The sequence below is a fragment of the Xenopus tropicalis genome, chromosome 3 (genome assembly GCF_000004195.4).
Source record: "Xenopus tropicalis strain Nigerian chromosome 3, UCB_Xtro_10.0, whole genome shotgun sequence".
NCBI classification, from domain to species: Eukaryota; Metazoa; Chordata; class Amphibia; order Anura; family Pipidae; genus Xenopus; species Xenopus tropicalis.
The window spans coordinates 87,097,318-87,114,284 of record NC_030679.2 but is presented as its reverse complement, the minus strand read 5'-3'; the positions used below and the strand labels follow the sequence as shown (position 1 = coordinate 87,114,284).

The following is a 16,967-nucleotide window of genomic DNA, read 5'->3' as shown; positions in this document are numbered from 1 at the left end:
TATGGTGATAATGTTTAGTTTAAAAAAAAAAAAAAAAAAAAAAAAATAGGATTTGAGCAATTAACATTGCTTCTGTTAAGAAGTTTAAATAGACATATTATTCAAAGGCTACTAGCCAATGTTCCCTCTAAGCTGTGCAGACCAGAGACCAGGGCACAGAAATTGTGGCGTGTACAAAGAATTTTGCGTGGAAACGCATAATTATTTACTGTGCACGTGGTTTTATAATGTGTGTAGTTAAGAAATTTTTTTACGCACACAGCCAAGAAGAAATAAGAGGGATCATTGCTACTAGTCCCACCTATCATTCCCAATTAGGAGGTTAACATAGGGTTGTGGTCTATACAGGATAAAATCTATTAACTCTTTATAAAACATAAATTACTCCAGGTGGAGCAGAACTGGGCCACGCTACAAGGGGGTGAGATGACCATCCAGACAACACAGGCATCGGAAGCAACCCAGGCAGTAGCATCATTGGCAGAAGCAGCAGTGGCAGCATCACATGATATGGCGCCAGGAGCAACGGTGACAATGGCATTGAACAGGTTGGTAAATGTTTTTATCATAGCATGAATAAACTAGGTTTATAGGTTTATAAAAAAAATATAGGTTTTAAAACCTGCCATCAAGCCTCACCCCTGGTACAAGTTCAGTGGTAAGCCAGTTTTGGTGCTGTGTGGATTTTATGCAGCAATGAAGTGTCTTGGTGTCTTAGTGGCCTGTGCTCATGCTTTGAATGTTTAATAAAAAATAAAAGGAATTGCTTTGTGTAAGTGAAATATACATGATTCACAACTTGCTATACAACCTTCACTGTAACAATATACATAATTCCATATACCTAATTCGATATAATAAAATAATCAAGAAATAATTTAGTTCATGAACATCACTGAAAGAATGCACCAGTCCTGTTGGAAAGGATAACCAAGACATTGAGGGGGTATAGGGAGTCAAAAATATATAAAACAGCTAGCAGTTAGTGTAAAATGTATGTCCAGAAGTATCCAACAAAGTTAGTTTCTCACCAATAGAAAAATACATAACCCTAATTGTGGACAAGAAACATTTGCCTCTTTCCAGCTCTTAATGGGGGGGGGGGGGGGTCACTAACCCCAGCAGTCAAGAAACCACTGCTCTCTGAGGCTTAAATCTCATTATTATTGTACATATTATTACTTTTTTTTTTTTTTGCTTATCTTTCAGTCTTTCATTCAAACCACTTTCTGGTTGCAAGGATACATTGGACCATAGCAATTAGATTTTGAAATTACATATTTTTTATTTTTGGTCACCTTTTTATGGCCTTGCCTCTGTTAAATTATATCCCATGACATTTTCACGTTAGTGTAGCTTAAATCAGATTCATATTTTGGGTGAGCAGAAAACAAAAAATATGCAGATTAGGCAGGACCCAACAAGTGAGAAGGAGTTTCAGTACCCTGCTGGTTCTGGAGCCATATCTGACCTCTGATAATGTGCACAACTGTATCTTTGTAAACATGCCACACAGGTTTACCCCTTATTATTTGTATATGGACATATCTGCAGGCATGTATGGTTAGTAAAATTTATTCTTGTTTTTGCAATTTAGCAGAGCTCTGGCAGGGCTTTTATGTGTATATTTTGTTTAGTTTTCAAGTTATGTATTTTTAGTTTTATGTTTTTTTATTTAAAATTAGTATTTCTTTTTTTTTGGTAGAGATTATCATAAATCCACTATTGCAAGTTATAATATTGTAAACAACACTAAGGGCACCTGGTACACATCTGTGTCATTTTCTTTGGTTGGATGTGTGTGAAGCTGGTTCCCTAAGGTCTTGTTAACTGGCAGATTTATCAGGGGAAGCAAAGGTTTGTTAGCACTGAAAACTCCTGGTTTGCTGTTATAAAACTATTTAGCCTTAATTTTGCTTCCAGGTAAATGAGAGCTATGCTCATGGAATTAATTTCCAGAGTTCAGGTAGTCATTATACAGTCATGGCCAAAATTGTTGGCACCCCAGAAATTTTTCCAGAAAATCAAGTATTTCTCACAGAAAAGTATTGCAGTAACACATGTTTTTGTGTGTATTGGAACAGAACAAAAAAGGGAGGAAAAAAAGCAAATTGGACATAATGTCACATAAAACTGCAAAAATGGGCTGGACAAAATTAATGGCACCCTTTTAAAATTGTGGATAAATAAGATTGCTTCAAACATGGGATGCTCCTTTAAACTCACCTGGGGCAAGTAACAGGTGTGGGCAATATAAAAATCACACCTTAAAGCAGATAAAAAGGAGAGAAGTTCACTTAGTCTTAGCATTGTGTGTGTGCCACACTAAGCATGGACAACAGAAAGAGGAGAAGAGAACTGTCTTGAGAACCAAAATTGTGGAAAAATATCAACAATCTCAAGGTTACAAGTCCATTTCCAGAGATCTAGATTTGCCTTTGTCCACAGTGCGCAACATTATCAAGAAGTTTTCAACCCATGGCATTGTAGCTAATCTTCCTGGGCGTGGACGGAAGAGAAAAATTGATGAAAGGTTGCAACACAGGATAGTCCGGATGGTGAATAAGTAGCCCCAAACAAGTTCCAAAGAAATTCAAGCTGTACTGCAGGCTCAGGGAGCATCAGTGTCAGCGCAAACTATCCGTCGAATTTAAATGAAATGAAACGCTATGGCAGGAGACCCAGGAGGACCCCACTGCTGTTTGCCAGTTTGCCAAAATGTACTTGAGTAAGCCACAATCCTTCTGGGAAAACGTCTTGTGGACAGATGAGAACAAGATAGATCTTTTTGGAAAAGCACATCATTCTACTGTTTACCGAAAACAGAATGAGGCCTACAAAAAAAAAAAGAACACAGTATCTACAGTGAAATATGGTGGAGGTTCAATGATGTTGTGGGGTTGTTTTGCTGGCTCTGGCACTGGGTGCCTTGAATGTGTGCAAGGCATCATTAAATCTGAGGATTGCCAAAGGAATTTGGGTCGCACTGTAGAGCCCAGTGTCAGAAAGCTGGGTTTGCGTCCGAGATATTGGGTCTTTCAGCAGGACAATGACCTCAAACATATGTCAAAAAGCACCCAGAAATGGATGGCAACAAAGCGCTGGAGAGTTCTGAAGTGGCCAGCAATGAGTCCAGATCTAAATCCCATTGAACATCTGTGGAGAGATCTTAAAATTGCTGTTGGGAAAAGGCACTTTATCAGTAAGAGAGACCTGGAGCAGTTTGCAAAGGAAGAGTGGTCCAAAATTCCCGGTGAGAGGTGTAAGAAGCTTAGTGATGGTTATAGGAAGTAACTGATTTCAGTTATTTTTTTCCAAAGGGTGTGCAACCAAATATTAAGTTAAGGGTGCCAATAATTTTGTCCAGCCAATTTTTTGGAGTTTTGTGTGACATTATGTCCAATTTGCTTTTTTTCCCTCACTTTTTTGTTCTCTTCCAAAACACACAAAGGGAATAAACGTGTATAATAAAACATGTGTTACTGCAAAACTTTTCTGTGAGAAATACTTGATTTTCTTGAAAAATGTCTGGGGTGCCAACAATTTTGGCCATGACTGTATATGTGGTTCTAAAATCAGTTAGACAAGTGGAATTGTGGCCTTTCTTCTGTGCAGTTATTGCATTAGTAAGCAATATACAGAAAATCATCTACATTTCATTCTACAAATAGAAGTTCATCAGAGTGGTGAAAGGGGGTCAAAATATATTTTATTTAAGACTGGTTTTAGGTACAGCAAGATTAAAGAAATAGGAACGCCACATAATTATAGTGATCGTAAGCCTTAAAATATCTATACTTGTGTAATGCTATAGCTTTTATTTAAAAATACTAAAAACCCTATAAATTGTGGTTAAACAGTAACCATTTTACTGGATAGGTCTGATTCTAATACAAATTCATACTCTTGATCAGCAGAGGGCACTATAGTAGGCACTATTTGCTTTTTAAGATCTTAAGATGAAATACGATTAAGCAGTGTTGCGTGTGTACTACTCAGTGTATAGGTGTGTGTGTGTGTGTGTGTGTATGTGTATATATGTGTATATATATTATATATATACAAACCACGAGGGTTCAGCACTCCTTAGCAAATGGCTAATTGACCCAGGTGCTACCGATTCAAGCAATTTCAATAAAGTCCACAGGTATAACGGTGCACACTGGGAATCCTTTAAAAATTAGCTTTTATTGAAATATATAAAACTTAATACATGGAGAAATAGGACCTATTTCTATTAAGTTTTATATATATATACATATATATATATATATATATATATATATATATATATATATATATATATATATATATATATTATATTAAACAGCCAGCACCAAGGGTCTTTGTGATTCAAAAAATTACAACCATGTATATAATATAATATAAGCTATGATCAAACGGTTAGCTTATTCATCTGCCAGATTGCAGAATGCCTCTGATTGGGCCTATGAAATTCAACTAAATAGTAGGAAAGTATCTGATGATCTTAATTTATAGCATTTTGCTTAATCGTATCTTATACATAAATAAAGACTTGGTAAAATTCATACAATATGTCTAAAAATGGTGCTATTGCATGAACTACTGCTTTTAACTGTAGATCTTTTAATTTATATAAAATTGTAATGCAGAGAATGCCCAGTGTGTCTAATATTACTATTTTGTTCCCTTCCATGTTTGCCTGACTGCAGTGAAGCTGCGGCGCATGCTGTAGCTACCCTAGCCGAAGCCACCCTGCAGGGGGGAGGGCAGATTGTTTTGTCGGGAGAAACTGCAGCAGCTGTTGGAGCCCTGACCGGAGTGCAGGATGCTAATGGTAGGAGATCTCCAATTTCATTTAGCAGTAATTAGACATACTGCAATATCTTTCCAAGATTTATGTTAAATGAAACAAACTTGTGTTGTGAAAATTCCATTGTAATCTGTGTGGAAAATGTTAACTTGGAAGTAAGTTTTATACATTGAATTGAATGTGGCCCAACATGTAACCGCCATCATACTTAGCCCAGTATAGTATGCCAAGATAGGTCCTCTAGTGGCCAGGGCTACATTTTTTCATTTCATCACTAAATCTCGTGTTGCCCAGTAACTGATACTGTTTGAAAACCAATAGTGTGCAATAAACTCTAACAGATTAAAACAATAGGCATAGTGCTGAATTATAAGTTCAGCACAAACTCTATTCATTTCACTTATGTTTAGCAAGGGGGTGTGTGGCCCTTTTAATCTCTGTAACTGGATATATTTATTTGTTTGCATCCCCTATCAATACTATTTCTTGTAAAACTGTACAGCACTGTGTATAACACTATATAAATACAGATATAGATACAAACATGTTACAGTTAAGAAATTATATACTACAGGTATGGGATCCTTATCCGGAAACCATTATCCAGAAAGCTTGAATTAAGGAAAGACCGTCTCCCATAGACTCCATTTTAATCAAATAATTCAGAATTTTAAAACTTATTTTAAAAACTTCCCTTTTCTCTGTAGTAATAAAACAATTCATACCAACTAAGATATAAATAACCCTTATTGGGTGCAAAACAATCCTATTGGGTTTAATTAATGGTTTATTGATTTTTTTAGTAGGCTTAAGGTATGGAGATCCAAATTACAGAAAGACCCCCTTATCTGAAATACCCTTGGTCCCAAGCATTCTGGATAACGTGTCTTATACCTGTAGTATCTCAGATTGGCACTATAGGATTGGTTGCATTGTTTTAAGCCTGTATATATAATATAGAATTCAGTCACAAGCACTAGAGTTTACTATCTCTGTCAAAGAATTTAGTATGTTTAGGATCTAATGTCATCTTAAAGCTTTGCTGCATTCTCTGATTCTCTGATAACTAGAAGGTTATCATTGATAACTGAGTATCTGAGAAGAAAGGTTTGTTTTAAAATATTGATTTGTATTTAAATGAATGTGTAATTTTACCCTTATCTGTGCCTGCCCCACACCATTTTGCTTGCATCTCTATTTTAATTTTGGCTTTTGCATAAACTCTGGTCCGACTTGTTTCAAAGACAACGTGGAGCGGATTACATTATAGTGAGCCCAGATTATCAATTAATGCTGAAAGCAGCCATGCATTATTGCTGACTGACGCAAGCAGAAAAGGATTATTGGGCACATCTCTGTTCAGAAGGGGGTAGAGATTGGAGCATTTGTTGTTCCATCTCAATTTTCAGATATACTGACAATGTAATTTAGTCTTTCTTTTCCCCATTGCTTTATTTAATACAGCATCTCACACATTTTTAAAATAAGACTGGGATACCTTATTTTTTCTTTTTGTAGTACATCATAGAACCTTTAAGCAGAATATTTGGGTTTTTTACACTTTGGTTATAGAAGGACTTTGAATTTGTTTTGCATTTTTTATTTGCTTAGCCCTAGTGTTTAGATTTGTGCACATCTACTCTTGTTCCAGGTGCAATTTGGAAAAGAATTGTGATGAAGGAGAGTGATGGCAGAAATAAAGGTAGTAAACCCTACTCAAAATTTCAGATCAGTGCTTGCCCTTATTGGCTTTGTATAATATTCTCTTGCTTTATAGTTATCTAACTGGTTTTCTGCTGGCCATTCAGCACACACACAAACATATTCTAAATAATGGTATCCCCACATAAAACTTGCATAGAATGAAAGCCTTGTAACTCTACTTATTTAGCAGGGCCCATTGGCTTTCATGAGAAAATTTATATCCCCAGTCCTATTAGAGAAAGATCAGAAATGCTAATATTGAAACTGTTTTAGTTATTGTAAAACAATAAAATACATTTCTTAAGTGTTTAATTTACTGTACAACCTTTATATAAAACTAATTCCTAGAGTTAATATTTGTATAGTAGAATTCCTGTCTTTCTGCTGTAACATTTATTAGGGTTGTAAATGGATAACTTTACATGAACACAGGAGGTTGTTCATAACCCTGTAAATAAAGCTATTCATTTGAACACAAAAATATAGTCTTTCTAACACCCAAATTGGCAGCTTAGTACTAGTCACTGTAGTGCTGAAAAGAATGCCATCTACCTAATTTTTAACTCAAACCCCATTTCATGTGCTTCTGGTTTAATCCTCATTTTTAGGGATATTTTTTCACATTTCATCATTCTAGGCTTGAAAAGCTTAATCTACTGGAGATATTGATCTAAATTATATATTTGAACTTACTGATCATGTCCCATTATAGCTTGTGATTAATAAAAGTAGTTGTAAGAAATAATGAGGGACTGCATTAGACTATCAAAGCAGTTCTTAGTCGGTATGCTTAGACCACTGTGATACGATTGTTGACTGGAGGTGATTTTCAAACCAGCCTAATAAATATCAACCTGATCCCCCAACCAGAATGGCAGTATTTTGGCTCAACTTACAGGCCAGTAAGCTGGCAACTTGGTCAGGAGCAACCCTCTTGGCAGACCATGTTAGCTTATGAATGGCCAGCTCCCCCTAATGGGATGCAAATGGATGCTGCTAAAAAAAATTTAATTGGGTATATTTGATCTGTTGCTTCCTGGGTTGATACAGGATGTGGTCTGATCCAGGTATTTGACCCCACAAAATATTTTTTAACATTTGTAATTTGCTTTGAAAATTAAACATTTTAATGGTTTTAATTCTACAGGTATGGGGTCCCTTATCTGGAAACCCATTGTCAAGTTAGCTTTGAATGAAAGGAAATCTATCTCCAATAGAGTCTATATGTTTACAGGGTAACCCTCTGCTATGATTATCTTAGTTAGCCAATAAAGGTATCACCTTTATACCACTTTTGTTATTTTTTTATTTCAAAAGGGTTACCCTGTAAACATTTTGACTGGCTAACACGGTACCTGGCTAACACCTTTTCCTGCATCTACAATAGTCTGTATTAAGTAAATAAGTGTAATTTTTAAAAGATTTTCTTTTTCTGTGTATTAATTAAACAGTAGATTGTAGGAAATATTTTATTTATGATGTTATATTTGCCATACCCATTGTTAAAGCCTTGCTGATATTTTAAGTAATTTACATTTTTAGTTGCTTTTCATATATTAAATCTAGCTATATATTTCCCCTTTTGAAAATAAGCTCTCATCTCTGTACAAATTTTGTATTGTTAATTTAATTTTTTGTACAGTTGCCTTTTGGTGGATGGGGTGGAAATAAATCCAGTTCTAACTCCTATTCATGTTAGTTGGGAACTAATCTGCTGGTGGATGATTCTAGCTCAAATTACTGAGGGTTTTTGGAAGGGCCAAAAGTAGTAGCTCTGGGAAATGTTCACTCAAGGTCCCCATACACGGGCCGATAGTAGCTGCCGATATCTGTCCCTTGGACAGATTCGGCAGCTAATCGGCCCGTGTATGGGAACTCCCGACGGGCCTGCCCGACCGATATCTGGCCTGAAATCGGGCAGATATCGATTGGGCGGGTTAGAAAATCTAGTTGGATCAGGGATCGCATCGGCTCCCCGGACCGGCTTTTCCTATACCCGCCGTTATAATTCAATTGTTTGGCCCCTGGATTCTCCCGATATCGCCCACCCATAGGTGGGGGATATCGGGAGAAGATCCGCTCGCTTGGCGACATCGCCAAACGAGCGGATCTTAGTGTGTATTGGGGACCTTTATTCTGCACTTACAAGAAATGTCTAAATTTATATTGTGATTTTTCTTTAGGACAGGACGCTTTGTGTGGCTTAGTTTTGGAAACACATGAAAAATGGCTAAACACAGCAGAGATGATAGCAACAACTGCAATACAAAACCAGGATTATAAATCATTTTAATTCTTAATTTAAATAATTTAAGTTTCACTTTTACAGGTCTATTAACAAGTCGTACTACACAGTTCAGGTGTGGGACTTGTTATCCAGAATGCTGGGGACCTGGGGTTTTCTAGATATGGGGTCTTTCCATAGCTTGGGTATCCATACATTGTCTGCTAAAAATTATTTAAACATTCAATAAACCCAATAGGATTGTTTTGCCTACAATAAGGATAAATTATATCTTAGTTGGGATCAATTACAAGCTACTGTTTTTTTTTTTATTACAAAGAAATAAAAATAACAAATTTTGATTTATTTGCCTAAAATGGAGTTTGTGGGAGATGGCCTTCCCATAGTTTGGAGCTTTCTGAAAATGGATTTCAGAATAATGGATCCCATACCTGTTACACGTTTAGTAGGCTGATTTTTTTTTTTATTGTATTAAGACATAACACATCCATACCCTACCATAAATGAAACCCATCCAAAGAAATCTATTTCCTTTTTAATGTATTTCTTAGATAAATTATAGGTTGGCAATTGCTAAAAAGAGTACATTGCTGAGTATAAATTCCATACATCCATGTATTGTAACAAACCCCACTGCATTACGGTCCCAGGGAAGGAAGTTGTTGTAAATTATGTGTTTTCTATGTCAGCTTACATAAATATAAGTCCGTCTGTGTGTTGCCACCTTTACCTATTCAACACTTTTTTTTTTTTTATTGCTCTTACCCCATTTCCGACTTATCCTTACTGTTTGTTTCCAGTGCTCCACAGTTTCTTCCCAACTTTTATAATGAACATTTCAGTATTTTTGTTTTTCTAAGTACATTTTTGGATCTTCAGAAAAATAATTTGACCATGTTTATTATTTTACACTTCTTACACTAATTATATATTAAAACATTTTAAATTTACAAAAATGTGCCTATAATACACATTTGCAGTACATTATATGCTCCAATACTATGATTTTTTCCCTGAAAAAGAGGGACTGAACAATCTTGATAGAACTTATTTTAGCAATACTTAAGGGGACATTTAAGTATTAGTGTTTGCATTATACACCACTGAGAGAATGTGGCTTTAAGTGTTTCTTTAATAATGATTTTCCCACAAACCTCACTACTGTCGGCCATCTGTTCCACTTCGTACTGGCTGCTTTCGCAGACTTTACAGCAGAGTTTGCAGCTCTCGGCATTGCAGTATTCCTTTGGCTGAGTGAAGACAGGGCTGAGATTGGCTACCCATATCCTAATATCTTTTCAAGCAATAATCATAAGGGCACACCTACTACTCTACTGGCCGGAGAGGATCTGTGGGGTGCTACAGTAAAGCTTTACTTTTTAAAGTTAAGTCTTTTTTTTTATCTCAGATGTAAATCGGGCTGCTTATATTATTCATCATTGCCTGCACAGTAAGGGTGCTGTATGTCATTGGCATATTGAGACTACAATTAATGCACTTCCTTTAGCCTCTGCTGCCTAAACCATATTTCTTCTAATTTATGCAGACGATGAATAATTTTCTGAAGGAACAAAATCTGAACAATCTTAATAAGATAGCAGTTCTTATAGTTCTATAGTTTTATAGTTCTTATAGCAGTTCTTTCCTTTGCTCACTCTTCCATCAAGCTAAGGGCCCAGCCTGGCAGCTAATTTTGGTGGGATTTATAGAGAATGCCTGTTAGCTCTCCCAGACACTCCAGATATCCAGATAGAAGGTAGTTTACCTTTATTAAAAGTATGATGTGAACAGTGCTATTTTGATGTTTATTTTAAGCTTTATATATAATTTAGCTTTTATTTTGTACTCTTTGAATTTATTTAGCTATTTGTTCAGCAACTCTCCAGTTTGGAATTTTAGCAGTTATCTGGTTGATATGGGTTTTTTTTACCATAGCAACCAGACAGTGATTTGACCAAGAAACTGGGAGATGAATAGGAGAAGCCTAAATACAAAAACTGTTAAAAAAGCAGCAATAACTAACAATACATTTATAGCATCACAGAGCAATAGTTTTTTTTTTTTTTTGCTAGATAAAGTCAGTGACCTTCTCCCCCCCCTTCCCCTTAAAGCTGAAAAGAGGCCAAAAAAAAGCAAATAATTTAATTTTAAATGAAGAGTAGAACATTCTTCAACATACTAAATTAAGTTAAAGGTGACCTTCTCCTTTAGGGGGAGACTGGGGTTAACACTCCTTTGCAGTCCATCATATCTTTAAAACCACATAGAAGTTATTGATTACAACAACATTTTGATATGTCTATAATTTTATGAGCAAATAAGGAGACCCTGACTACATTTTGTATTTTCTTTTTTAAACCCTGTGCTGCAAATCATGTGTAAATCTCCATGCTGAAATAGCTGCAAATAGTCCCTCTCTGAATTTGTCAGCTTGAGATTTTCCACTTGACTTCCTACTGGGATCCAAGACTTGATGATGATTCCAAAATTATGGCTTCATATCTCTAATGACCTTGAGAATTCCCTCTTAAAATTTGTAATGCCAGTTCTATATCCACCCATCCCCAAAGCCCACTGAAACATATACCATAATCTGCCTTTGGGGATTAAACTACCAGCTGTCAGTGCTGCTTTTGAGACATGGTGCAGCTCCTCTCCACGTGCCACAAATTAGGGACCTTAAATTCCACACTTATAAATGAGAAAAACCCTACTTAAAGTTCAAGTCTTGCCCATGCTCCATTTCTCCGTGTCAGCAGAATGCTTCATTTAAGTGCATAATGGCCTTATTTAAACAACTGTGAGAAAAGATGAAGTGTTTTTTCATGTACAGCAACCATATTTTATGTTACCTAAAGCATCAGCGACTTATAAATTAGCATTATTAAATGCCCCCAGCAATTATCAGGTGAGTAGTAATCTGATCCAGAATGGGGAAGTTGGCTGCAGTCCCAAAAGCCCACTGTAATTATGTCCCGCATTCTGTGGCTCTTGTGTCTCCCAATGCACATTGTATTCTTTGGTTGCTTTGGCTGTGGCGTCTTTTTAATATTGCCCCCAAAACCCCTATTCTTGCCTTTATTCCACTTAAAGAAATCCCAGATACTAATTTGCATTTTTCAGTAGCAGAGAATGCTGTCTGATAGGTATTAAATAAATAAATAAAGCCTAAACGAGGACATACACTGCCAGATATGCAGATCTGGGGCAGCATTGCCCACTTGTTTGCAGATATTAGTTGGGCAGGCTTGTTGAAGGGCCCCATACACAGGCTAGTAAGCTAGCAACTTGGTCTGGACCCGAGTCTAAATCTGGCAACCTTTGGCTCATGCGACTGGCACTGTGATATCTCCCAGCATCCCTGCAGCAACTGAATGTCTGACCCTGCATATAATAACCCGCTGCCTGAATGTGCCAGTAAAGAGTGCCGGGATACTAATGTATCAATCCCTTAGTATTTTTTCTTCACAAGCATATATATATATTAATTTCCTGATAAAATGCTAAAGCTGTCAACTTTTTTTTTTTAATGCAAACATTACAAATATAATTTTATTTTTACATTGCTAGTGTGGACATGTGGAAAGCCCTAGGTTATTCTGCTGTTGTGAATGTATAAAGGGCCCAATCTCCCTTCCTTATGTGGTACCGCAGTGCAGAGCCTCTGTCCTGATTCCCCTCTCCTCTCCATGACCTTCCCAGCCCCTGACAGCTTGCTGTGCTGTAAAGCAGCTCATGTGACTGCAGTAATCCGGAGCCAGTAAACAGCTGTGTATGTAGGAACATTGCAGGATGAATCAAGCCTATTGTTCCGCACTGCAGAGGCCTCTCAGTAAGGCTGCTCAGCTTGGCAGCTTTGCATGGAGCATAGTGTAACTGATATTTAGGGACTACCCTGAGGGAGTCTAGCAATAATTGCATACCCAAATAGGTTTAGGGTGCTACCAATTCTTTCTTTTCACAAGCAAAAAGCAGTATGATTTTATGTCACATTTGTTTAGATGGGAACTCCCTGTTGAGCTCTTAGATTATCTCTGTGCTACCCTGTTTCTGGCAGTCCCTGTCTATTAGTTACACCAAGGCCTATAACTTCCGGATCACCCCTAAAATAGCATCTCCACAGGACTGAATTATATTAATGCTTCCTCAGTCCAACCCTTTGAGCCGTTTGCTGTCCAATGCATTTATTAGCCATACTTTGCTAGCTGTTTGAATAGATAGGTCATCCATATGCTCATTGTTAATCAGCTAATAATTATCACTGTGATCACTATCAGTATGATTTTATGTATTCCTTCCCTTCTGTTTTATGATTTTCTATTGTGAAAGCACTGCATGCCCTGTGATGCTCTCGAAATGCACAAATGCATGCAGCAGCCCCAACATAGTGTGTTTAATAAAAAGGGATTCTGTCACAGAGAAACTGTTCTAATTGTAAAATGCATTTGTTAGTCTTCTGTATATTCCTGGAGGCCAATGTTGAAGGCCAGTTAGAGCAAGGATTGGGGTGAACATTTATTTTGATGGGCAAGATATTCTTGGAAATATGGTCAAATTGCTAATACAGCAGTGTTTCGATATGTTTGTAAAGTAATTAATGATCAATGGGTCTCTGAGCAAATGAATGCCTAGTAGTTAAAGAAAAATGATTGGTACTGATGGTAACTTGGCACAGATATGTCCACAATCTCTGATAATCGCGAGACACTCTGTAGAGACAGAGTGTATGTGGATATGCTTGGTGGCTAGTGACAGTTATACATAAAAGTCCCAGGAATTTTAAATGCATTTTGTGCACCTCATGCTGTAGGTCCTCATGTTACAATTTTTCCCAGCTCTGTACTAGCCAGAGGATAAACATTCACTATCATTGCACAACAACTCTAGTTATGTATTTAATTACATATCCGTGTGGTTTGTTATATGTGGCAAAATGAATATAACTTTAAGACTAAGAATGCCCTTAGATCAGCAATTAATATTGCCTTTTGTGACCAAAGGACTAACAAATTATTAGGTAAGCATTATCTCGAAGACACCAAGCCTTCTGCTTTAGAGAGAAGTCTGTTAGATGAAGACACTTGGACCTTGTCCCCCAGGAAACCTAATAAAAATTGTAAAAATAATTATTTTCTTGATACACGTAAAGTTTTTGTAACTACTCCACCTGTATCTGCTGGGTCCGCTGCCGTATCTGCAGGTTGCTTACCTGTGGTCCCTGGCAACGGACGAAAGCTGGTCTTGTGGGGGGAATTTACATCATACCGGAACTGAGTTCGATGAGCAATGAGTAATTCCAGTTTTACACTTACTATTTTTATATGTTATTTGTATTTGTTTTCAGAAAGGTTTTAGATAACCACCGAAAAGTTGACTACATTCAATAAAATGTAGAAATTGAAAGAGAAATAGTATGCATGCACACAAGTCAATAGATACGTTTTAGATATCTCAGCCCTGTGAGCTGCACTTGTAAATCATTTGTTAGGTTAATTTATTGAAGGAGAGTACACAAGTGTAGATGTATATATAAAATATAAAGAATTAATTATTTCTTTTCAAACTCCTGTAAATGAATACATGGTGAAATGACCATATATATAGTTGTGCTGGTAAATAAGTCAGAATGCTGACCTGCAGTCTAGCATAGGCACTGCCACTCCAAAACTCATTATGTGCTTTGAGTTATAATGGCAGCAATAAAGAGTGTTTCAACAGCAGAATACAGTAGAGTTTTATAGAGGCCTGCAATTTTAGGAGTATATTTTTCCTGCAGAAAGGATGTATGCTTTGACATAAGGCTGGAAAGGCATGGTTTTCAAAATGCATCCAAATCCTGTCCTGATTGTGTTGTGTTTTTTTTGGTAGTTGAAGAATTATAATTGTTTCTCTGGCCATCCGATCACTGTATAGTAATGTGTACAATATGATCCTGACAAACCAGTTTTATAAAGGAATGCTTCATTTTACATGATACCCATTGAATTTTCAACAAATACTTATCTTCTCTGTTTTGTTTTTTCTTCTGTGATCAGTATGCATGGGATCACTTTATAACTGGATCTTCTTTAGGGGAGAAAAAGGCACTTTAGACTGACTCAGAGTGTCATAGAGCTGTGCTTGTCTTGTTAATAAAACTGAAAGGGTCTTAATCCCCCTCTTTGGATTATGAACATGTGCAGGGTAGATTAGCCTAATCAAAGCCCAACGCCTGACCAGATGCAGTGTCGGGACAATCACAAACCTGATTAATACATGTCAAGGACTTAATCATTGCTCTCTATCTTATACTCGAGCATAGAGTGCCCTTTGTATAGCTGCCTTGGACTCCACATCTTGCTCTTCTCTGTAGGAATGCTGCATCTCCAAATATGTTGTCAATGTTTTTCTAAGATAGCATACATGCTTTACCACTTTAATAAATAGCTGATCCTGTTGAAACTTATCGCTGTGTTAGCAGCCTGGGCACAGTTCATTGGTGTAAAGTCAACCACTGTTGCATTTGGTATAGAGATGCACAAAATCTGGGATTAGGCCAAGATTTTTTGTCAGGATTCGGGCGAATCCACACTCCTGAACTGAATCAGAATCCTAGAAATCATGTGACTTTTTTTCACGGAAGTTGAAACATTTTCGCCACGTGTGCCGACATTTAATCCTTCCGAAACCCAATTTGCCCAAGCTAAATAGAATTCAGTTCAGTATTCGGCCGAATCTGTTACGAAGGATTCGGGGTTCGGCCAAATCTGTAAAAGTGGATTTAATGCATCCCTAATTTGCTCTGCTAATGGTTTATGTCTAATGTCAAGCCGAAAATCGCTTGGCAAAAATATTGCCATCCGCCTCCTACCTGTGCCTGCACCCGTATGAATGAGATATGCTCGGGTGCAGGCACACTTTGCATTCTCTTTGGCTTTTATGTGTATATCGGCTACATGTGCCTGAGCGTGTATCATTCATTCGGGTGCAGGCACAGGTAGGAGGCGGATGGCAATATTTTCGGCAAGCAATTTTGCCAGACAAAATGTACACCAGATGCTTTGTCTGACATTAGCCTAACAGTGTTGAGGATTTAATGTACAAATAGTGTGTAATACTAGTGACATACAGGGCATATATAACTGCCATTGAGTCAGCCTGTAATGCTTAAGGCCTATGGCACGTGGGTTCATTCTGTCTGAGTACAGTAACAGGCATGTCATCTGCCTCTTAGTATACATAATCCCCTCTCTGCATGCACTAACAGGCAGATCCCAGGTTGAATTAAAATGTTGTTTAAAAGTCTTTAAGTGAAATAAGTCCATGATAAATCCCTTTTAAATGATAGTCACCTTTAAATTAACTTTTAGTATGATACAGGCAGTGCAGTGATATTTTCTGACAAATAGCAGTTTGTGTCTAGTTTTTGTGATTTTTTTTTTTTAGGGGGTGAATTATTTAGCTAATTGTACAGCAGCTAATCAACCTTTTAGTTATCCTGTTGCTCGGGCCCATTTTACCTTAGCAACCAGGCATTGGTGTGAATGAGAAGGTGCAAGTTAAGAGGTCCTCAATAGAAAGATAAGTAATAAGTAACCTGACTATAAAATTGTAGCCTCACAGAACAGTAGTTTGTTTGGCTTCTGGGTCAGTGACCCCTGTTTGAAAGCTGGAAAGAGGAAGGCATATAAAAATTTTAAAAAATTAAAAAAAAAAACTTGACAGTAGGGCCTTATATAACATACAAAAGATTAAAGTAAATATGAACAGCCCTTTAATAGTTAAGCTGGGTTAAAACTGGCACTTGAGTTTAGCAACCAGGCTTGTTGTGTATCTCTGTGTCACACATTTATATAGTAGAATAGTGACAGCACAGATTTATAGCTTGACCTATCTCCCAGTCTTACTGATTATTTTAAATGCTTTCTATTAAATGTGTACAGGATCGTCTTATTTTTCAAATAGGGGATGGAGCTCACACAAAAGAAATGTAATGCAATGCACCCTGCTGCTTGGATATCTGGTGCCGGTACAGTATATTTGCTCTGAACCTGCCCATCTCTGTTCCCCTTTTGTGCATGTTTCAGCTGAGTTAGAATCCATCCCATCTTAATGGTGTTTAGGTGGAAATGCCCAAATAATTCAGTTCTGCTGTGTTTCACAGTGTGCCTTTACCGACAAACTATTCAGACATGCATGTTGTGTTTAGCTCCTGTTTCTATATTAAAACCTGCTTTTGTTTCA

The 16,967-nt window shown here is 37.0% G+C and overlaps 1 protein-coding gene across 2 annotated transcripts in view; it reads left to right on the top strand.

Moving 5' to 3' along the window:
• The window catches only part of nrf1 (nuclear respiratory factor 1), a 47,443-nt gene that overhangs the window by 27,422 nt on the left and 3,054 nt on the right, over positions 1–16,967 (top strand). The window contains exons 9-11 of one of the 2 annotated variants that reach the window (XM_002931845.5): positions 391–548; positions 4,695–4,819; positions 6,447–6,497. In XM_002931845.5, the coding sequence (XP_002931891.1) occupies positions 391–548; positions 4,695–4,819; positions 6,447–6,497 (334 nt within the window). The remainder of the gene's footprint in view (positions 1–390; positions 549–4,694; positions 4,820–6,446; positions 6,498–16,967) is intronic. The other variant, XM_004913055.4, reaches the window with a different exon arrangement.